Genomic DNA, 23,824 nt, shown 5'->3' with positions numbered 1-23,824 from the left:
GCCCCCCTCCTGCCACCTTCTGACACTTTCCAGGGCTCTTCTGTCCAACCGGGGAGTCCAGGACTGCAGCCAGAAGATCAACTGGCTGTACATAGATATGATCGAGGACCAGAATGTCCCTGATCATCTCTATGGTCTAAGAAACCGGAAGCAACGAGTATTTTGTTACTTCCCATTTCGCTGGATGTAAACATAGTTAATAGTTACATAGTTAATCTGGTTAAAAACAGACACTTCCATCCAGTTTTATATATATATATATATATATATATATATATATATATATATATATATATATATATATATATATATATATATATATGTGTATATATATATATATATATATATATATATATATATATATATATATGTGTATATATATATATATATATATATATATATATATATATATATATATATATATATATATATATATATATATATATATATATGTATATATATATATATATATATATATATATATATATATATATATATATATATATACACAGTATATATATATATACAGTATCTCACAAAAGTGAGTGCACCCCTCACATTTTTGTAAATATTTTCTTCTATATTTTCATGTGACAACACTGAAGAAATTACACTTTGCTACAACGTAAAGTAGTGAGTGTACAGCTTGTATAACAGTGTAAATTTGCTGTCCCCTCAAAATAACTCAACACACAGCCATTAATGTCTAAACTGCTGGCAACAAAAGTGAGTACACTCCTAAGTCAAAATGTTCAAATTCAGCCCAAAGTGTCAATATTTTGTGTGGTCACTATTATTTTCCAGCACTGCCTTAACCCTTATGAGCATGGAGTTCACCAGAGCTTCACAGGTTGCCACTGGAGTCCTCTTCCACTCCTCCATGATGACATCACAGAGCTGGTGGATGTTAGAGACCTTCCGCTTGAGGATGCCCCACAGATGCTCAATAGGGTTTAGGTCTGGAGACATGCTTAGCCAGTCCATCACCTTTATCCTCAGCTTCTTTAGCAAGGCAGTGCTTGTCTTGGAGGTGTGTTTGGGGTAGTTAACATGTTGGAATACTGCCCTGGGGCCCAGTCTCCGAAGGGAGTGGATCATGCTCTGCTTTAGTAAGTCATAGTACATGTTGCCATTCATGGTTCCTTCAGTGAACTTTAGCTCCCCAGTGCCGGCAGCACTAATGCAGCCCCAGACCATGACACTCCCACCACCATGCTTGACTGTAGGCAAGACACACTTGTCTTTGTACTCCTCACCTGGTTGCCGCCACACACGCTTGACACCAGCTGAACCAAATAAGTTTATCTTGGTCTCATCAGACCACAACCACAGGACATGGTTCCAGTAATCCAGGTCCTTAGTCTTCTTGTCTTTAGCAAACTGTGGGCTTTCTTGTGCATCATCTTTAGAAGAGGCTTCCTTCTGGGACAACAGCCATGCAGACCAATTTGATGCAGTGTGCGGCGTATGGTCTGAGCACTAACAGGCTGACCCCCACACCCCTTCAACTTCTGCAGCAATGCTGGCAGCACTCATACGTCTATTTCCCAAAGACAACCTCTGGATATGACGCTGAGCATGTGCACTCAACTTCTTTGGTCCACCATGGTGAGGCCTGTTCTGAGTGGAGCCTGTCCTGTTAAACCACTGTATGGTCTTGGCCACCATTCTGCAGCTCAGTTTCAGGGTCTTGGCAATCTTCTTATAGCCTAAGCCATCTTTATGCAGAGCAACAATTCTTTTTTCAGATCCTCAGAGAGTTCTTTGCCATGAGGTGCCATGTTGAACTTCCAGTGACCAGTATGAGAGAGTGAGAGCGATAATACCAAATTTACCACACCTGAGACTTTGTAACACTAATGAGTCACATGACACCGAGGAGGGAAAATGGCTAATTGGGCCCAATTTGGACATTTTCACTTAGGGGTGTACTCACTTTTGTTGACAGTGGTTTAGACATTAATGGCTGTGTGTTGAGTTATTTTGAGTGGACAGCAAATGTACACTGCTATACAAGCTGTACACTCACTACTTTACATTGTAGCAAAGTGTCATTTCTTCAGTGTTGTCACATGAAAAGATATAATAAAATATTTACAAAAATGTGAGGGGTGTACTCACTTTTGTGAGATACTGTGTGTATATATATATATATATATATATATATATATATATATATATATATATATATGTAGCAAGGTCTCCGGCCTCCTTCAGTCTAATGAAAACCTCAAGGGCCAGAGATAGCTGACATCCTTCTGTATATGGTGGTTTGTGAGGCATAGTGGGTGCAAAGTGGATAAAGTTGTTGGGCGCCAGACACTTCTTGAATGCAAAAAAGATGTTTACTCCTCTTACAAACTTTTATGGGGGAAAGAGAGTTAGGGCCAGGACACCCTTAAGTAGTTACTAGTTTAATTAGCAGACTCTGAGACTTCAATAGGAAGACAGCCGTGCAGGGAAAGGCCTCCAGCAAGATGCACATCTGCACGTCTGCTATGGCAACAGTCTTTAACAGTTCCTAACACAAAGCATAACAGTTCCTTCACTTACTCTACAACTTCTCCTTGTAGTTCTTCAGCACATTAAGCTCCTGGTCTCTCACTAGACCCACTGATTCACTGCCACTGAATCCCTTGAGCTCCTGCAATCTTCACGGTGGTACCTTCCTCAAGCATCATCCCCGCTTCTCTGTGCTGGTTCCCTAGCTTGGCACTCCTGATACTTCTCAAGCTTCATCCCACTGGCCTGCTCAGTCCCTGGCTTGACACACAAGGCTGCTCTGCAAGCGTCACCTCCGCTGGCAGGGTCCCTGACTTTATCACCGCCTGAAGTTTCCTGATTCTTCACCATGCCCGTTCGCTGAGAATACTGCTCCGGTTCTTGCTTCAGTTACTCACCGTGGTCCCTGGTAATAAGACGGGTGGTCCTTTAGTGGCGACAGCTTCCCCTCTACCTCCGACCACATCAGGGTCTCCAGCTGGCAGAACCGTCAACTCTGGTTGGACTGCAAGCTGCAGTTCCAACCCTGCGCTGCTGTCTTGCTTCTGGATAGGCCCTCAGCCTGGGAGCCAGATGCCCCCGGGATAGGCCCAATCTCCAGCCTAGCAGCCCGAGGAAATATGACACACGTCCAGATGGCACAGATCATGGATCACCTGACTCCACCCGAATACATAGGCTCTCCCAGCAGGCCAAGGGATTTAAGAAAACCCCCGCCCATTGCCTGAGATACTCCATATACCCATAACCTGACCTTGGGTTTCCCTTCTCATATCTAGTACCACCAAGTACCCGGCCACCTAGTGGTAGAAGAGAAAAGTGCAACAAGGTCAAACTTAGGGAGAAATCAACAGATCTCTAACAATCAACCAGAATAACTACTCCTGGCAAGTAAATTTGTGAGGAGCAACCCTGCCTAAACTCCAGGGTGATACATCTATAAACACACACAAATAGAAAACCTCCATATGCACTACCTCAGTGTTTCCCAACCTTTTTTTCAGTCAAGGCACCCTTTAAAATGATGCACAATCTTGAGGCACTCCAATCTAAAATGTAAAAAACAAAACTAATAGCAACATCCACACACATAGGACATCCAACATTAGAGGTGATTTATTTTTCCAAAGCAAGAACACCTTTGCACACTAGTACCGACTAGTATGCTAATGTTTCTCTTCTCACTCAGTTTCTCTCCCTTACTCAGTTAATGTGACCCCAGTGCTGATGGAGAGGGGCAGGGTTGGGGGCAAAGAAAGGATGCTGTGCAGGTGCCAGACGTCCTTATCAACTGATGATGTCATTGGTTGTTAGGATGCCAGTGGCTAGAAGGCTGTAATGGTGCACAATGAAAACCCGTGGCTTTGTGTAACAAAAAGGCAGCCTGGATTTACCAGGTGGCTTCTGTACAATTTTTGGGCAATTTTTAGGCATTTGCTAAGGCACCCCTGTAGATACCTGAAGGCACCCTGGTTGAAAAAGGCTGCTCCGTCCGATACCCATAGTTGATCCAGAGGAATGTCAAAAAAACCCCAGCAAAGCATGATCCAATTTGCTTCAACAGGCGAAAACATTTTTTCCTGATCCCACTAGATGGAATAGGATATTCCCTGGATCAACTTTGCCTATAAATATTAGTATCCCGTTATATTATGTACATTTAGGATAGAATCCAGGCCTTTTTTAAAACAATCTACTGAACTGAACAGAACCACCTCTCGAGGGAATCTAGTCTACATTTTCACAGCTCTTACTGTGAAGAAGCCTTTCCGTATTTGGAGATTAAATCTCTTTTCCTCCAGACGTAAAGAGTGTCCCCATTGTACTCTGTGATGAACTTAAAGTGGTTGTAAACCCATTACAACCACTTAACCTACAGGTAAGCCTAGATTAAGGCTTACCTGTAGGTGGAAGAAATATCTCCCAAACCTAAAATGTTTAGGAGATATTTGCAGAAATAGCGGCACCGATGCGCACTGAGCGTGCCATTTCTAACGGCGATCATGCCGTTAGTGGCGGCACCAGCGCGCAGGCGCAGGAGTGATGTCATTGTGGCTCCGGCCAGTAACAGCACCAGAGCCTCGATACCCGGAAGTCACTCCGGGATAGATGGCGGCGTCGAAGGAGGGGAACAATGACCGCTTTGGGGGCTTCGATCTCAGGTAAGTAATTCATAATGAGCTAGTATCCTATGCATACTAGCTCATTATGCCTTTGTCTTGCAGGGTGTTTTTTTATTTGTTTTGTTTTGTTTCATAGGCTTTACTTCCTCTTTAAGGTGAATAACTCTACACCAAGTTCACTATATGGACCCCTTATGTATTTATAGATGTTGATCATATCCCCCCTTAATCTCCTCTTCTCAAGAGAGGATAAATTCAGTTCCTTTTGAGGGAGACACACTAAGCCCATGAGATGGATTTGCCATAAAAAGCACTTTTGAATCTTTTATCCACGAGAGTCATATGGGTTTAGTAAGCAGATAAGCATGTTTTCTCTGGTAGTGGTGCACAGAGATTGGCTTTCATAATAAGAAGACGTTTTTGCATCCTCTATAGCAGACTTTTTTTTTTTCCTTTTTTTATACTGCTATTTGATCACTTTGTATAATTTGTGTCTAATTTCTCAAATATTAGCGCAGAACTTAGTATTTATATTTAGAACTACTTTCATGTTAAATGCGTAAAACCATCAAATAACATAAAACATTCCTGTACTTTTCTGCACAATGTTATATATATTTTTTTAATTGCTAGTTTTTCATCTTTTTTTTTTAAATGCCTAAAAACTAAAAAAATTCAAATAGAAAAAACACTCACAAACCATTTCAAGCATGTTGTGGAGTCACAAATCAGCTTAAACAAACTGAATTTTTCTTCCTTTTGACTCCTTTTGACTTCAGTGCATTTTTTCTAAATGGTGATGTTCCAATGCCACAATAAAACTGATGCCAACATTTTTGCAAAGTGAAATCAGACAGTTTTGCTCATCCCTTATTGTGAACTATACAGAAAATCAACAGTCTGAAAATTCTAACATAGACAAAGCTTTGTGGTCTGATTATCAAAAATTTCAGCCTAGATTCACATCATTTTACATGGATTCAATTTGGAAAATGTGTGAATCTAAGGCAAGGTCATTGATAGACTTTGTGCTATTATTTGTAATCTTTTTTATAGATTTCAGTGATATGTGTTATCTTTTCATCGGCCTAGAATGTTTCATGTTAATTTTTAAAACTGTGGTCTGCTGAACTTGTCTTAACAGCTAGATCAACAACAAAATTTAAAGAAGAATGTCAGTGTTTAGAAAAATTTGAGATGAGTGAAGTTACTTTATAAAGGTGAGTCTTTAATATGAGCCCTTTAAAGACCACAGGCTGATTACATTTTTTTTACAGTCCAAATGAGTTTAGTTAAAAGCCCTGTTAAGATAGTATTATTCAGTATATGAATTCCTTACCTAATTTTACATGTCTTGGTTTATATGTTCCTCCGCATTTACAAATTCAAACTTTGTGAAGAGAATGTTATGTAACTCTTTTGCAGCCACTGAGCTAAGGCTTAAACAAGTTGTATGGCTCAATCGGCCATAAAGAGGGTAGTGGGGTCCGGGTACTGCCCTGGGAGACAAGTATAAATGCAAAAAAAGTTTTTAAAAAAGTTCATTTTTACAGGAGCAATGATTTTAATGATGCTTGTGCAACAATAAAAATGAAAAATCTATTTAAATATAGTGCCTGGGGGAACCCTTACTCTTCCTGTAAACTGGTGCATCTGTGCCATGAATAGAACCTGCTGCAGCAAAACTGACATTTCTAAAGAAAAAAAAATATATAAAATGAGAACTAAATTGCCGGCAATGCAATACTATTGCCAACAATAGAAAAATGTTTAAAAAAATGGCATGGGTTCCCCCCAAAATCCATACCAGACACTTATCCGAGCATGCAGCCTGGCAAGTTAGGAAAACGAGTGCCCCCCCCTCCTGAACCATATCAGGCCACATGCCCTCCACATGGGGGCGTGGGTGCTTTGGGGCAGGGGGGGTCTCCCCCCAACCCCAAAGCACCTTGTCCCCATGTTGATGGGGACAAGGGCCCAGTCCCCACAACCACAGCCCAGGGTCTGCGGGCAGGGGGTTTATCGGAATCTGGAAGCCCCTTTAACAAGGGGGTCCCCAGATCCCGCCTCCACCCTATGTGAATGAGTATTGGGTACATAATATCCCTACCCATTCACCAAAAAGTGTAAAAATAAATAAAAACAGGAGGCAGACAATTCCTTTATTAAAGATAAAAAAACAGTGTCCCCAATGTAAATCCATTGTCAATCACAACGACACCGCCACAGCCAAACCCAAAAAATAAAAACAAAACGCTCCACTGTCAACTAAGGCAAACCGCCGAATGCCTGGCTTTCCGTTTGACAGTTCTTATATAGGTAAGGGCAGGGCCACCTGGCAATGTCACCTGGTGGCACCGCCCCCTTGTGACTTCACCGACCCAGCATGCATCAGTGGATAACGTTACAAGGGGCAGTGCCACCAGGTGATGTCGCCAGGTGTCTCCGCCCTTACCTATATAAGAACTGTCAAAGGGCAAGCCAGGCATTCAGCATTTTGCCTTAGTTGACAGCAGAGCATTTTCTTTTTCGAGTCCGGCGGTGCGGCGGCATCGTGATTGACAATGGATGTACATTGGGGGACATTGTCAAAAACTGTCTCTGTGTTTTTATTACTTTTTGACACTTTTTTGGTGAATGGGTAGTGGTACTATGTACTACCCATATTCATTCACATGGGGGGGTCAGGATCTGGGGGCTCCCCTCTTAAAGGGGACTTCCAGATTCCGATAAGCCCCCTGCCCGCAGACCCCCACAACAACAACCTTTCCTGGCCTGCCAGATTGTATGCTCTAATAAGGGTCTGGTACGGATTTTAGGGGGATCCCATGCCATTTTTATTTTACATTTTGGCATGGGGTTCCCTTAAAATCCATACCAGACCCGAAGGGCCTAGTATGAATGGGGGGGGGCCCACACCGTTTTTTTTTTCACTTTTTTATAGTAGGCGGTGTTTTTATTTTTTTATTTAGCTGTCAGTGGGGAAGACCATTATCAACTTATGACTGATGACCTGAAAATTTGGGCATTCGCTGAACGGATGAACAGGCGATGTTCAGGCTGAACTTTTTGCTCAGCCCGAACCGTTCACCCAACTCTAGTAGCTAGTTGTCAACTAAGAGTTAGTGGGACAGCATAGTAAAAAAAATCATACGTATAACAGGAGAAGATAAAGGAGCTTCATTTGACAGTGAAAGAATCCATACCAAAACCGTACTTGGGACAGTACTTTAATTCATACACCATGAATCCAAATAGGAGTGTGTACATTTTGCATCAAACTTCGGAGACCAACTCTCACATGTCAGATATTCAGTGCACTTCAGCAGATCATCAGTCAGTTCTGCAGGTCTCAGTGCAACAGCAAAGGTAGAAGAAGTACAAGCAGAAGTCTGATACTCTCAAAAAGAAGCCAACTTGATGAGGCAGAAAGCCAAGTTATAAGCCAATTCCTTGAGGCAAAAAGCAGAGCTAGAATCTAGTATGCGTGTGCTGGAGACTGAAAGGGTGGCAGCAGCAGCATCAGAAGAAGCTGTGATATATATGAAACTACAGTTGGTCCAGAAGGCAATTTTCGCCCAGACCTTGCAAAAATAGCAACCCATGACTCAGCGCAAAGGGCTCAGGAATATGCACAGAACCATGCTCCAGACCAAGTTATCAAGCCTACCTCCAACATAGATCCACAGTTTCCTGACTTGACATACCGACAGCCCTCTCCAGATATACCTGAACTTCTCCCCGCTATTCATATTAACTCTAAATATGTCCCAGTGCCAAGGGTACACATTCAAGAAAGCAAAGACTATGCCAACCCTCAGCATCCATCATGTTACCTAGGTTATCATGCATCCTCCTTCAGAAAGAGCCCATTAGGATCCTCTGAGACAACTGCTCTAGCACACAACCTAATTTGGCGAGAATTAGTGAGCACCAAGCTTCTGACATTTGATGATTGCACCGAGAACTATTGGGCATGGAAGACATCTTCCCAAGGCATCACCCGTGATCTATAAGAACAAACACATTAACTCAGCACTTATCCTGTTGTGAACCAATTGTATCTATCCAATTAAATTGCATGGTATATGGGGCTTGGTAATACATGCAGTAAAACAGACAAAGGGCAACCACACATGGCGGTGGACTGGGATGAATCAGCCTGCTTACAATAGAAAGCAAAATGATAAAATGTAAACCTCTATCAAAGCTACAATGGATAAAAGATACAATGAATAAAAGATAGTGTTAACAACAACAACAATCCCAGAGATTCGAACAGATAGTAATTAAAGCAGACATTCAGTATTTTTTTCATCTTTCCATTTATTATATCTTCTGCCCTTGTTGTTGTTTTAACTCTGGGTAGTAAAACATTTTTTTTTCTACCAGTAAATCCCTTATACAGCCCACTTCCTGTTTCTTGTCTGGTCATTAGCCTAATGCCCTGTACACACGGTCGGACATTGATCGGACATTCCGACAACAAAATCCATGGATTTTTTCAGAAGGATGTTGGCTCAAACTTGTCTTGCATACACACGGTCGCACAAAGTTGTTGGAAAATCTGATCATTCTGAGCGCGGTGACGTAAAACACGTACGTCGGGACTATAAACGGGGCAGTAGCCAATAGCTTTCGTCTCTTAATTTATTGTGAGCATGCGTGGCACTTTACGCGAACAGATTTTGTTGTCGGAAAATTTTATAGCCTGCTCTCAAACTTTGTGTGTCGGAAATTCCGATTAAGTCCGATGGAGCCTACACTACATTTCCGACAACAAGCTCCGATCGCACATATTCCGTCTGAAAGTCCGACCATGTGTACAGGGCATTAGAGTTTGCCAGGAAAGGAGGCGGTGAGTCATAAGAGGGCCAATGAGAGCTGCATGGCTGCATAGTTGGAGGTGTGCCTCTGTGTGTCTGTGTAAATCCAGGAAGTGAACAGGCAGCAGCTTCAGCTGCCCACAGTTAAAATGGTTGCAGCCAGACTGAGTGGAGGAAGATTTCTGCAGCATATTTGGCAAGTACAGAATCACAGAATATATAAAATATGCAAAGTGGTTGTAGAGAAGCTTCAGAATGGAAAAGATGTTTTTATTACAAATTATGTGAGCAGACTACAGTTCTTCTTTTATTAGAATGCTGCTGACTACAGCTGGCTGAGTAAGGCTGCCTTCTTGAATGGGCTGGGAACCTGAACACTGAAAGGGAGGAAGGGAGAGAGAGAGGCCAAGCAGCTGCTTGGGCAGTAACATTTTTTATTGGGTATTATATGATAAAAAAAGATGGTGGTACACTCACAAATTAAAACCATGAGTGGACAAAGTCATAATGACTTTGCCCCATCATGGCTCAGTACTCATAGTCCTACCCCACACTATAAAAGGTTCCTTCCAACAGGAAAATTTTGCAGTGTGTTATTGGAGTGGAGATATATAGAGCAGGGCTCTGTTTGCTACTATGAGTTAGTGTGATATTGTGTAGAGTGTCAGGGTAGCGTTAGTGTAGTCTGAGTATAATGTGACTATAGTGTGAGTATAGTGTAGTGTCAGTATAGTGTGTCAGTATTAGGGATGAGCTTCGAGTTCGAGTCGAACTCATGTTCGACTCGAACATTGGCTGTTCGCAAGTTCGCCGAACAGCGAACAATTTGGGGTGTTCGCGGCAAATTAGAATGCCGCGGAACACCCTTTAAAAGTCTATGGGAGAAATCAAAAGTGCTAATGGGGGGGGGGGGGGGGGGTGTTTATTACCCAAATTTAATAGATATTGGTAAATGAGTAATTAAATGCACTTTATTCAATGCAAAGGGGTGTTTAGTGCACTTTAAATTGAGGACTGCCGCTGATAGAAAAAACTTTAAAAAAATAAATTAAAAAGTCGGAATAGTGTCACAGTCAGAAAAACTGCGGCTGACAATTTAAAAAAAGGGGGCAGGCATGGGACAAAAAACCGCAGCAACCAATAAAAAAAAAGGGGTATACAGCACTGTATACTGCACTAAACTAACACTACACTATACTCCCATTATACTGACTAGGGATGAGCCGAACTCCCCCCTGTTCGGTTCATACCAGAACATGCGAACAGGAAAAAAGTTCGTTCGAACACGTGAACACCGTTAAAGTCTATGGGACACGAACATGAATAATCAAAAGTGCTAATTTTAAAGGCTTATATGCAAGTTATTGTCATAAAAAGTGTTTGGGGACCTGGGTCCTGCCCCAGGGGACATGGATCAATGCAAAAAAAAGTTTTAAAAACGGCCGTTTATTCAGGAGCAGTGATTTTAGTAATGCTAAAGTCAAACAATAAAAGTGTAATATCCCTTTAAATTTCGTACCTGGGGGGTGTCTATAGTATGCCTGTAAAGGGGCGCATGTTTCCCGTGTTTAGAACAGTCTGACAGCAAAATGACATTTCAAAGGAAAAAAGCCATTTAAAACTACTCGCGGCTATTAATGCATTGCCGGTCCGACAATACACATAGAAGTTCATTGATAAAAACGGCATGGGAATTCCCCACAGGGGAACCCCGAACCAAATTTTTTTAAAAAAATGACGTGGGGGTCCCCCTTAAATTAGCACTTTTGATTATTCATGTTCGTGTCCCATAGACTTTAACGGTGTTCACGTGTTCGAACGAACTTTTTTCCTGTTCGCATGTTCTGGTACGAACCGAACAGGGGGGTGTTCGGTTCATCCCTAGTCAATATAATGGTAGTATAGTGTAGTGTTAGTTTAGTTTTTTCTATCAGCGGCAGTCCTCAATTTAAAGTGCACTAAACACCCCTTTGCATTGAATAAAGTGCATTTAATTACTCATTTACCAGTATCTATTAAATTTGGGTAATAAACACCCCCCCCCCCCCATCATGTCTGGGAGGTCAACAGGGAGAGGCAAATGTTCCCATGCCATTATGAGGGGGCCAGCAGTGTATGTGTCCACAGACAAAAGATGTGGTCTGTCCTCAGGCAGGGCATGTTTTTCTCTATTTAGTGATGTTGCCCGTGCTATCCAGCCACAGCATGCAGAGGAGGTGGTGGACTGGCTTACTAAACCATCCTCATCCTCCTCATCCTTTATCACCCAAGCTGAAACTAGTGTGCAGTCCACTGCCAGAGCGGCTTATTCTGCCTCCTTGTCCACAGCTACTCCTGCCAAAGCTCCAGCATCATGCGTGAATTATTGGAACACAGCATCCGCCACTTGCTTCTTGACGGTGCACAGGCATTACTTTATTCTAATGTTGGTTCTGAGGTTGAAGACAGGAGTAATATGAACCTACAGAGAGGGGAGAACCATGATAAACAACAAATTGGCAGTCATGTTCCCCCAGCTGCAGCGTATTACCAAGTTGGCTCCAGTGATGATGAAGATGGAGGGGATGATGATAATGAGGTCACTGATGCACTTTGGGTGCTGGATAAAGCAGAGGAGCAAAATGAGGAGGAGGCACAACCCCAAGGAGGTAGGATGTCCTCCACAGGCAGCCATCATGGAAGAGTAGAGAGTACCCACCCTATTCCATCAGATTGTGGAGCTATTATCTCCCAGCCCACTTCCCACAGCTCAGCTGTGTGGGCCTTTTTTGAGCACATGTGCAGCTGCAATCTTTGCCGCAAGCAGATCAAGCGTGGCAAAAACACCAGCTATTTGGGTAACACATGCTTGCAAAGGCATTTAACCCCCACCACTATGCTTGTTAGCAAGAGCAGAGCACCTTAAAGCCACACAAAAAGTACAAAATTCTTCTCCTCCTTTCTCACCTTTTATGTCTACCCCCGCTATAGCTCATGACCTCTCAGCGGCCTCCACTGACAGGGATGACGGTATAGCAAAGAGTGTCACAGATCCTTGCAACATGTCTGCCAGCAACACACCGCCAGTTGTAGTGTATAGCAGGCAAATTTCTCTGCCCCAGCTGTTGCATAAAAAAAAAAAAAAACACACTCCCTGCGACCCACATGCCCAGCGTCTACATTCCAGCTTGTCACAATTGCTGGCTTTACAACCCCTGCCCTTCCATCTGGTTGATTGTTCCCCCTTCTGTGAATTTTCAGAATGTGATTTACCACAATGGCAGGTTCCCAGCTGCAATTTCTTTGCACATAAGGCCATTCAAGTGTACCATCACATGGAACACAATGTTTTGGCATCAGCAGCAAGGTTCACCTTACTGCTGACTAGGGATTCGGGGTTCGGTTTGCAGCAGAACATGCGAACAGGCAAAAAATTTGTTCAAACATGTGAACCCCGTTAAAGTCTATGGGACACGAACATGAATAATGAAAAGTGCTCATTTTAAAGGCTTATATGCAAGTTATTGTCATAAAAAGTGTTTGGGGACCTGGGTCCTGCCCCAGGGGACATAGATCAATGCAAAAAAAAGTTTTAAAAACTTACGTTTTTTTCGGGAGCAGTGATTTTAAGCCCTCATGCACACAGGCTGTTAAAAAAACGTTATGAAAACGCCAGTATCTTTGCAGTGACTTTTTTCAGCTTTTTTCAGCGTTTTTGCAATAGCGTTTTTTAGCGTTTTTGAGCGTTTTTGAGCGTTTTTCCGCGTTAGCGTTTTTGAGCGTTTTTTTTTTTTCAAATTTTTTTTTTTTTTTTTTTTTCAATGGATCAAAAACGCTAAAAAACGTTGGTGAATGACGTTTTTGAGCGTTTTTGAGCGTTTTTGAGCGTTTTTCAGCGTTAGAGCGTTTTTACAGCTGAAAAACGTCTTTCAGAACCCACTGGTCCTGGATTTTTTTTACAGCTTAAAAACGCCTATGCCACTTGCAGCTCAAAAACGCCTAGGTGGACATGAAGCCATAGACTAACATAGACAGGCCTTTTTAAGCTGCAAAAAAAGCTCAAAAAAGCAGCTGTAAAAACGTCTGTGTGCATGAGGACTTATAATGCTTAAAGTGAAACAATAGAAGGGTGTGTTTGTGGGGAACCCTGCACCAACATTTTGGTGCAGGATTCCCCTTAAAATCCATACCAGACCTGAAGGGCCTGGTATAGAATTTGGGGGGACCCCACGCAATTAATTTTTTAAATTTTGGTTATGGGTTCCCCTTATTATTCATACCAGACCCAAAGGGACTGGCAATGGACTGGGGGGATCCCATGTCGTTTTCTTCAATGACTTTAATCTGTATTGCCAAGACCCGACAATTCATTATAGCCATGAGTAGTTTTGAATTACTTTTTTTCCTTTAGAAATGTCATTTTGCTGTCAGACTGTTCTAAACACGGGAAACATGCGCCACTTTACAGGCATACTATAGACACCTCCCAGGTACAAAATTTAAAGGAATATTTCACTTTTATTGTGTCACTTTAAGTAAAATTAAAATCACTGCTCCCAAAAAAAGTCAGTTTTTAAAACTTTTTTAGCATTGATACATGTCCCCTGGGGCAGGACCCGGGTCCCCAAACACTTTTTTGACAATAGCTTGCATATTAACCTTTAAAATGAGCACTTTTGATTTCTCCCATAGACTTTTAAAGGGTGTTCTGCGGCTTTCAAATTTGCTGCGAATACCCCAAATTGTTCGCTTTTCGGCGAACGGGCGAACAACCAATGTTCAAGTCGAACTCAAGCTCGACCCGAACATAAAGCTCATCCCTACTGCTGACACATGGTCCAGCAAGCATGGTCAGAGACAATATATTTATATATTTATATTTAGTTCACAGCACACTGGGTAATTCTGCTTCCAACTAGGAAGGATGCAGGACAGGGCTCAGTGCTGGAGTTTGTTTTGCTGCCACATTCCCATAAAGTAAGTGGTGATGATGCAAAATTTGTCAGCTTCACCTCCTCCTCCATGTCCTCCTCTGCTGAATAGTCCTTGGAACCACCAGTACCCCTAAGCGTTCAAGGGGCTATTCAACGAGTCAGGCTAAAAGATGCCATGCAGTGTTACAGCTGGTCTGTCTTGGGGACAGGAGCTACACTGGAGCAGAGATTCTTTCAACTCTCCAAGGTGCAGGCCCAGAGGTGGTTCATGCCATGGAAACTTGAGGCAGGAGGGGTGGTGTGAAATAATGGCACTAACCTTCTGTCCGCCCTTCGGCAGGGAAAGTTGACACGTGCCATGCCTGGCACATGCTCTCAATTTGGTAGTGCAGCCTTTCTTAAACAAGTACTTAGGGTTGCAAGCTCTTCTAAGGCAGGCCAGAAGAGTCTGTAGACATTTCAGGCGATCATACACAGCCAGTGTTTGGTTGGCTGAAATTCAGCAGGAATTCCACCTGCCCGTAAATCGCCTGATTTGTGACATGGTCACCAGGTGGAACTCGACTTTAGCAATGCTTCTGCACATGCAGCAGAGGGCCATCAACAAGTACCTGTGTGAGTATGGCACAAGGACAGGCTCAGGGCAGCTCAGATTTTTTTCCCCACGCCAATGGCTGCTGATAAAGAATGCATGCACTGTACTATCATCATTTTAGGAGGCGACAAGGATGGTGAGCCATGACAATGCAAGCATCAGTGACACCATCCCTCTTGTGTTCCTGCCGGAGCATACTCTGCATGTCATTATGGACAGGGCACTCGAGGCAGAGCAGCAGGAGGAAGAAGTGGCCCGCTTTATGCAGACACCATTTTTGCAACACAACAGGACACACAGGGAGGAGGGGGAGGAGGAGGATCCTGGCAGTTTTGGAGGCATTAAAGCAGAGGACAAAATACATCAAATCTTAAGAGATGATTTTCAATCCCTAGAAACCTTAGAAGTAGTATGCTGGAAGGAGGCAGTTCCAGATAGTGTAACCCTCAGTGACCCAGAGGACTCTGCTTCTCATGCCTCAGCAAACTTGCGGTACATGGGCTCCCTTATTCATCAAAGCCTGCAAAAGGACCAGAGAATTCGTGGGAGAAGGATCATTATTGGTTGGCAACCTTCCTTGACCTCCGTAACAAGGGGAAAGTCGCAGAACCCATCCTGCCCTCGCAGAGGGAGCACAGGATGAAATATCTTGAGGACACTTTAAAGAGGAGTTTATGTAACACCTAGTAGGTAGGTTACAGTCTCTTGGAAAAGGTATTTTTGAGGCTTCTGTTGGTCAAAAGAGGGACAGTGGAGAAGGGGGCTAGCCTAAGTGATGCATTTAAATATTTTTTTAGTCCACGCCACCCAGGGCGGTCAGCTTCCACTTCCCATCGCAACATCTGCATCATATTGTGGAAGATTATCTACGGGCGAAAACAGACATGGAGAGCTTTCCAATAGACGATCCACTGGGTTACTGGGTCATGAGAATAGACCACTGGCCAGAACTTGCCCAGTATGCAATTGAGCTGCTGTACTGCCCTGCATCCAGCGTGCTTTCCGAACGGGCATTCAGTGTTGCTGGAAGTTTTGTGACAAATAAAAGAGTGTGTCTGTCTACAGAGTCAGTTGACCGGCTGACATTTGTCAAAATGAATCAGTCTTGGATTAGCAGCAGCTATCAAGCCCCTGATGCCGATTGAAGGAAGAAATTGGCTGCACAGCGACGTAATTGATGTCCATTTATTGAAAATTCCATACAAATAATGACACACACCACAGATGATGATTAAGCACAGTGTAGCTGTGCGAAACTAGTCCACCTCTGTTCCAGCTCTGCAAGCGTGGTGTGTGTCATTATTTGTATGGAATTTTTAATAAATGGACTTTAAGTATGTCAGTGTGCAGCCAATTTCTTCCTTCAATCAGTCCTTCATGGCAGGTGAGCCAAGGTCTTGCACTCGTGTGAGGAGTCTTGTTTAATCGAATTGCATCTGGAGCCACTCACCTGGAGCGACTCCTTTGGATCTCCTTTGTTGTTCACTTCCCTGATGCCGATGTCGCTGATTAAATGTTTTTGGGATCTGGAATTTCTGCAAGACTGTCTAGGCTGCCGAGCTTTGCGGGTGTTGATTTTGTCATGCAGTAATTTTTTGGTATAGGTTTCATGGGCACAATTAATATCCAAGAACCATTTTTTTCTGCACCTGTTTGACAGGTGCATATAATTTAACCACTTGCCGACCGCCGCACGACTATATACGTCGGCAGAATGGCACGGGCAGGCAAAAGGACGTGTATGTACGTCCTTGCCTGCCCGCGGGTGGGGGGTCCGATCGGACCCCCCCCCGGTGCCTGCGGCGGTCGGCAAATCTCCCCCGGCGATCGGAGGTGAGGGGGAGGCCATCCATTCGTGGCACCCCCCTCGCGATCGCTCTCAGCCAATGGGATCATTTCCCTGCCTCTGTATTGTACACAGAGGCAGAGGAAATGATGTCATCTCTCCTCGGCTCGGTATTTTCCGTTCCGGGCCGAGGAGAGAAGACTGCAATGTAAGTGCACCAACACACTACACACAGTAGAACATGTCAGGCACACTAAACACCCCGATCCCCCCCCCCCGATCGCCCCCCCGATCCCCCCCCAATCACCCCCCCCCCTGTCACAAACTGACACCAAGCAGGTTTTTTTTTTTTTTATTTTTTCTGATTACTGTATTGGTGTCAGTTTGTGACAGTTACAGTGTCAGGGCAGTGAGTGTTAGGCCCCCTGTAGGTCTAGGGTACCCCCCTAACCCCCCCTAATAAAGTTTTAACCCCTTGATCACCCCCTGTCACCAGTGTCGCTAAGCGATCATTTTTCTGATCGCTGTATTAGTGTCGCTGGTGACGCTAGTTAGGGACGTAAATATTTAGGTTCGCCGTCAGCGTTTTATAGCGACAGGGACCCCCATATACTACCGAATAAATGTTTTAACCCCTTGATTGCCCCCTAGTTAACCCTTTCACCACTGATCACTGTATAACCGTTACGGGTGACGCTGGTTAGTTTGTTTATTTTTTATAGTGTCAGGGCACCCGCCGTTTATTACCGAATAAAGGTTTAGCCCCCTGATCGCCCGTCGGTGATATGCGTCGCCCCAGGCAGCGTCAGATTAGCGCCAGTACCGCTAACACCCACGCACGCAGCATACGCCTCCCTTAGTGGTATAGTATCTGTACAGATCAATATCTGATCCGATCAGATCTATACTAGCGTCCCCAGCAGTTTAGGGTTCCCAAAAACACAGTGTTAGCGGGATCAGCCCAGATACCTGCTAGCACCTGCATTTTGCCCCTCCGCCCGGCCCGGCCCACCCAAGTGCAGTATCGATCGATCACTGTCACTTACAAAACACTAAACGCATAACTGCAGCGTTCGCAGAGTCAGGCCTGATCCCTGCGATCGCTAACAGTTTTTTTGGTAGCATTTTGGTGAAATGGCAAGCACCAGCCCCAGGCAGCGTCAGGTTAGTGCCAGTACCGCTAACACCCACGTGCCGTACACCTCCCTTAGTGGTATAGTATCTGAACGCATCAATATCTGATCCGATCAGATCTATACTAGCGTCCCCAGCAGTTTAGGGTTCCCGAAAACGCAGTGTTAGCGGGATCAACCCAGATACCTGCTAGCAACTGCGTTTTACCCCTCCGCCCGGCCCAGCCCAGCCCAGCCCACCCAAGTGCAGTATCGATCGATCACTGTCACTTACAAAACACTAAACGCATAACTGCAGCGTTCGCAGAGTCAGGCCTGATCCCTGCGATCGCTAACAGTTTTTTTTGGTAGCGTTTTGGTGAACTGGCAAGCACCAGCCCCAGGCAGCGTCAGGTTAGTGCCAGTAGCGCTAACACCCACGCACGCACCGTACACCTCCCTTAGTGGTATAGTATCTGAACTGATCAATATCTGATCCGATCAGATCTATACTGGCGTCCCCAGCAGTTTAGGGTTCCCAAAAACGCAGTGTCAGCGGGATCAGCCCAGATACCTGCTAGCACCTGCGTTTTGCCCCTCCGCCCGGCCCAGCCCAGCCCACCCAAGTGCAGTATCGATCGATCACTGACACTTACAAAACACTAAATGCATAACTGCAGCATTCGCAGAGTCAGGCCTGATCCCTGCGATCGTTAACAGTTTTTTTGGTAGCGTTTTGGTGAACTGGCAAGCGCCAGCGGCCTAGTACACCCCGGTCGTAGTCAAACCAGCACTGCAGTAACACTTGGTGACGTGGCGAGTCCCATAAGTGCAGTTCAAGCTGGTGAGGTGACAAGCTTAAATAGTGTCCCGCTGCCACCAAGAAGACAAACACAGGCCCGTCATGCACATAATGCCCTTCCTGCTGCATTCGCCAATCCTAATTGGGAACCCACCACTTCTGCAGCGCCCGTACTTCCCCCATTCACATCCCCAACCAAATGCAGTCGGCTGCATGAGAGGCATTTTTATGTCCTCCCGAGTACCCCTACCCAACGAACCCCCCCAAAAAAGATGTTGTGTCTGCAGCAAGCGCGGATATAGGCGTGACACCCGCTATTATTGTCCCTCCTGTCCTGACAATCCTGGTCTTTGCATTGGTGAATGTTTTGAACGCTACCATTCACTAGTTGAGTATTAGCGTAGGGTACAGCATTGCACAGACTAGGACACACTTTCACAGGGTCTCCCAAGATGCCATCGCATTTTGAGAGACCCGAACCTGGAACCGGTTACAGTTATAAAAGTTACAGTTACAAAAAAAGTGTAAAAAAAAAAAAAAAAAAAAAACACAAACAAAAATATAAAATAAAAAATAATAGTTGTCGTTTTATTGTTCTCTCTCTATTCTCTCTCTCACTCTCTATTCTCTCTATTGTTCTGCTCTTTTTTACTGTATTCTATTCTGCAATGTTTTATTGTTATTATGTTTTATCATGTTTGCTTTTCAGGTCTGCAATTTTTTATACTTTACCGTTTACTGTGCTTTATTGTTAACCATATTTTTGTCTTCAGGTACAGCATTCACGACTTTGAGTGGTTATACCAGAATGATGCCTGCAGGTTTAGGTATCATCTTGGTATCATTCTTTTCAGCCAGCGGTCGGCTTTCATGTAAAAGCAATCCTAGCGGCTAATTAGCCTCTAGACTGCTTTTACAAGCAGTGGGAGAGAATGCCCCCCCCCCCACCGTCTTCCGTGTTTTTCTCTGGCTCTCCTGTCTCAACAGGGAACCTGAGAATGCAGCCGGTGATTCAGCCAGCTGACCATAGAGCTGATCAGAGACCAGAGTGGCTCCAAACATCTCTATGGCCTAAGAAACCGGAAGCTACGAGCATTTTATGACTTAGATTTCGCCGGATGTAAATAGCGCCATTGGGAAATTGGGAAAGCATTTTATCATACCGATCTTGGTGTGGTCAGATGCTTTGAGGGCAGAGGAGAAATCTAGGGTCTAATAGACCCCAATTTTTTCAAAAAAGAGTACCTGTCACTACCTATTGCTATCATAGGGGATATTTACATTCCCTGAGATAACAATAAAAATGATAAAAAAAAAAAAAAATGAAAAGAACAGTTTTAAAATAAGATAAAAAAGCAAAAAAATAATGAAGAAAAAAAAAAAAAAAAAAAAAGCACCCCTGTCCCCCCTGCTCTCGCGCTAAGGCGAACGCAAGCGTCGGTCTGGCGTCAAATGTAAACAGCAATTGCACCATGCATGTGAGGTATCACCGCGACGGTCAGATCGAGGGCAGTAATTTTAGCAGTAGACCTCCTCTGTAAATCTAAAGTGGTAACCTGTAAAGGCTTTTAAAGGCTTTTAAAAATGTATTTATTTTGTTGTCACTGCACGTTTGTGCGCAATTGTAAAGCATGTCATGTTTGGTATCCATGTACTCGGCCTAAGATCATCTTTTTTATTTCATCAAACATTTGGGCAATATAGTGTGTTTTAGTGCATTAAAATGTAAAAAAGTGTGTTTTTTCCCCAAAAAATGCGTTTGAAAAATCGCTGCGCAAATACTGTGTGAAAAAAAAAAATAAAACACCCACCATTTTAATCTGTAGGGCATTTGCTTTAAAAAAATATATAATGTTTGGGGGTTCAAAGTAATTTTCTTGCAAAAAAAAATAATTTTTTCATGTAATCAAAAAGTGTCAGAAAGGGCTTTGTCTTCCAGTGGTTAGAAGAGTGGGTGATGTGTGACATAAGCTTCTAAATGTTGTGCATAAAATGCCAGGACAGTTCAAACCCCCCCAAATGACCCCATTTTGGAAAGTAGACACCCCAAGCTATTTGCTGAGAGGCATGTCGAGTCCATGGAATATTTTATATTGTGACACAAGTTGCGGGAAAGAGACAAATTATTATTTTTTTTTTTTTTTTTTGTACAAAGTTGTCACTAAATTATATATTGCTCAAACATGCCATGGGAATATGTGAAATTACACCCCAAAATACATTCTGTTGCTTCTCCTGAGTACGGGGATACCACATGTGTGAGACTTTTTGGGAGCCTAGCCACGTATGGGACCCCGAAAACCAAGCACCGCCTTCAGGCTTTCTAAGGGCGTAAATTTTTGATTTCACTCTTCACTGCCTATCACAGTCTCGGAGGCCATGGAATGCCCAGGTGGCACAAACCCCCCCCAAATGACCCCATTTTGGAAAGTAGACACCCCAAGCTATTTGCTGAGAGGTATAGTGAGTATTTTGCAGACCTCACTTTTTGTCACAAAGTTTTGAAAATTAAAAAAAGAAAAAAAAAATTATTTTTTTTGTCTTTCTTCATTTTCAAAAACAAATGAGAGCTGCAAAATACTCACCATGCCTCTCAGCAAATAGCTTGGGGTGTCTACTTTCCAAAATGGGGTCATTTGGGGGGGGGTTGTGCCACCTGGGCAATCCATGGCCTCCGAAACTGTGATAGGCAGTGAAGAGTGAAATCAAAAATGTACACCCTTAGAAATCCTGAAGGCGGTGATTGGTTTTCGGGGTCCCGTACGCGGCTAGGCTCTTAAAAAGTCCCACACATGTGGTATCCCCGTACTCAAGAGAAGCAGCAGAATGTATTTTGGGGTGCAATTCCACATATGCCCATGACCTGTGTGAGCAATATATCATTTAGTGACAACTTTGTGCAAAAAAAAAAAAATAAATAAATAAATTGTCACTTTCCCGCAACTTGTGTCAAAATATAAAATATTCCATGGACTCAACATGCCTCTCAGCAAATAGCTTGGGGTGTCTACTTTCCAAAATGGGGTCATTTGGGGGGGGTTTGTGCCATCTGGGCATTTTATGGCCTTCAAAACTGTGATAGGTAGTGAGGAGTAAAATCAAAAATGTACGCCCTTAGAAATCCTGAAGGCAGTGATTGGTTTTCGGGGCCCCGTATGCGGCTAGGCTCCCAAAAAGTCCCACACATGTGGTATCCCCATACTCAGGAGAAGCAGCTAAATGTATTTTGGGGTGCAATTCCACATATGCCCATGGCCTCTGTGAGCAATATATCATTTAGTGACAACTTTTTGTAATTTTTTTTTTTTTTTTTTTCATTATTCAATCACTTGGGACAAAAAAAATGAATATTCAATGGGCTCAACATGCCTCTCAGCAATTTCCTTGGGGTGTCTACTTTCCAAAATGGGGTCATTTGTGGGGGTTTTGTACTGCCCTGTCATTTTAGCACCTCAAGAAATGACATAGGCAGTCATAAATTAAAGACTGTGTAAATTCCAGAAAATGTACCCTAGTTTGTAGGCGCTATAACTTTTGCGCAAACCAATAAATATACACTTATTGACATTTTTTTTACCAAAGACATGCGGCCAAATACATTTTGGCCTAAATGTATGACTAAAATTGAGTTTATTGGATTTTTTTTAGAACAAAAAGTAGAAAATATCATTTTTTTTTTAAATTTTCGGTCTTTTTCCGTGTATAGCGCAAAAAATAAAAACGGCAGAGGTGATCAAATACCATCAAAAGAAAGCTCTATTTGTGGGAAGAAAAGGACGCAAATTTCGTTTGGTTACAGCATTGCATGACCGCGCAATTAGCAGTTAAAGTGACGCAGTGCCAAATTGTAAAAAGTGCTCTGGTCAGGAAGGGGGTAAATCCTTCCGGGGCTGAAGTGGTTAAATTTTTTTACAAGGCCAATTCTTGCTTTCATCAAGAGTACCTCCATAGGGTTACAGTGTGAAGGCACCACCGACACCCAAAGCCCAATTTTTCCACACCTGTTTGACAGGTGCGTATAATAAAAAAATTTGACAGAAAGGCCAATTCTTACGTTCATCAAATGTACATCTATAGGGTTATGGTGTGAAGACACCACCAACACCCAAAGCCCAATTTTTCTGCACCTGTTTGACAGGTGCATATACTTTTACATTTTTTACAGTAAGGACAATTATTGCTTTTCATCAAGAGTACTTCTAGCCATTTCCTGCTCTCTCTGGTGGTGTGTTCTCAGAGCATTCCCAGGGAAATGTTCTCATTCTTTCAATGGTCTGTAGATCAGTGGCGGCTTCAACTGCAGAATGAGTTTGTCACTAAACCCCAAACCATTCCTCAATGGCCTTACTGGTGAGCCAGTAATGGTGAAACAGAAGTGGGGTATGGAATACAAAGGATACCTGGTCTCTGTGGATGGCTACATGAAAATGTAATACAGAAGAGTATATGGGGCTTTGTGTGGACATCTTGGAGAAGATCTAATAAGGTGCAATAATGTATTGTATATACATGAGAGAATAAAGCAATTTCCAAATTAGTTTTGTAAATTTATTTTGAAACTTCTCTTTTGAGGTTATTGTTGGACATTATTTTTCTTAACAAAACATACAAAAACAAACTGATTTTTTTCAAAAGTACCTCTATAGGGTTACGGTGTGAAAGCACCACCAACACCCAAAGCCCATTTTTTCTGCATCTGTTACTTCTATCCAAAGTCTGCGAAAGAGACATCTTACTTTATCTAAAAAAAAATTGTTAATCTTGGCCTGATGTCAGTTCTGCTGCAGCAGGTTTTCTACATGGTCCAGATGTGCCACTTTACAGGCAAACTAAGGGGGCCCTCCGGCACTATTTTTAAAGGAATTTTTCATTTTTATTGTTTCATTTTAAGCATCATTAAAATCACTACTCCTTTAAAAATAATCTTTTTGAAAAAAATGTCCCCCAGGGCAGTACCCAGGCTCTATACCCTTTTTATGGCCAATAACTTGCATATAAGCCTTCAAAATGAGCACTTTTACTTTTTCAAGTTAATAGGGTTTGTGGTTTGGGTACAAACTTTATGTGTGAACCGAACTGGGGTGGGGATTCAGACCAACTTTTATAAAGAGTTAAATGTTACAATATACAGTAATGGTATACAGTATAATTATACTAGGGGGATT

The 23,824-nt window shown here is 43.1% G+C and overlaps 1 protein-coding gene across 4 annotated transcripts in view; it reads left to right on the top strand.

The window, feature by feature from the left end:
• LOC141148371 (uncharacterized) overlaps positions 1-23,824 on the top strand; it is a 133,524-nt gene that overhangs the window by 103,387 nt on the left and 6,313 nt on the right. For all 4 annotated transcript variants that reach the window (XM_073635788.1, XM_073635789.1, XM_073635790.1 and 1 more), the window contains one exon: positions 5,770-5,845. In XM_073635788.1, the coding sequence (XP_073491889.1) occupies positions 5,770-5,811 (42 nt within the window). In that variant the 3' untranslated portion in view covers positions 5,812-5,845. The remainder of the gene's footprint in view (positions 1-5,769; positions 5,846-23,824) is intronic.

This window comes from Aquarana catesbeiana, linkage group LG06, assembly GCF_042186555.1.
Source record: "Aquarana catesbeiana isolate 2022-GZ linkage group LG06, ASM4218655v1, whole genome shotgun sequence".
NCBI lineage: Eukaryota > Metazoa > Chordata > Amphibia > Anura > Ranidae > Aquarana > Aquarana catesbeiana.
The sequence above is the reverse complement of the archived record's forward strand: the minus strand, read 5'-3'. Positions and strand labels throughout refer to the sequence as shown.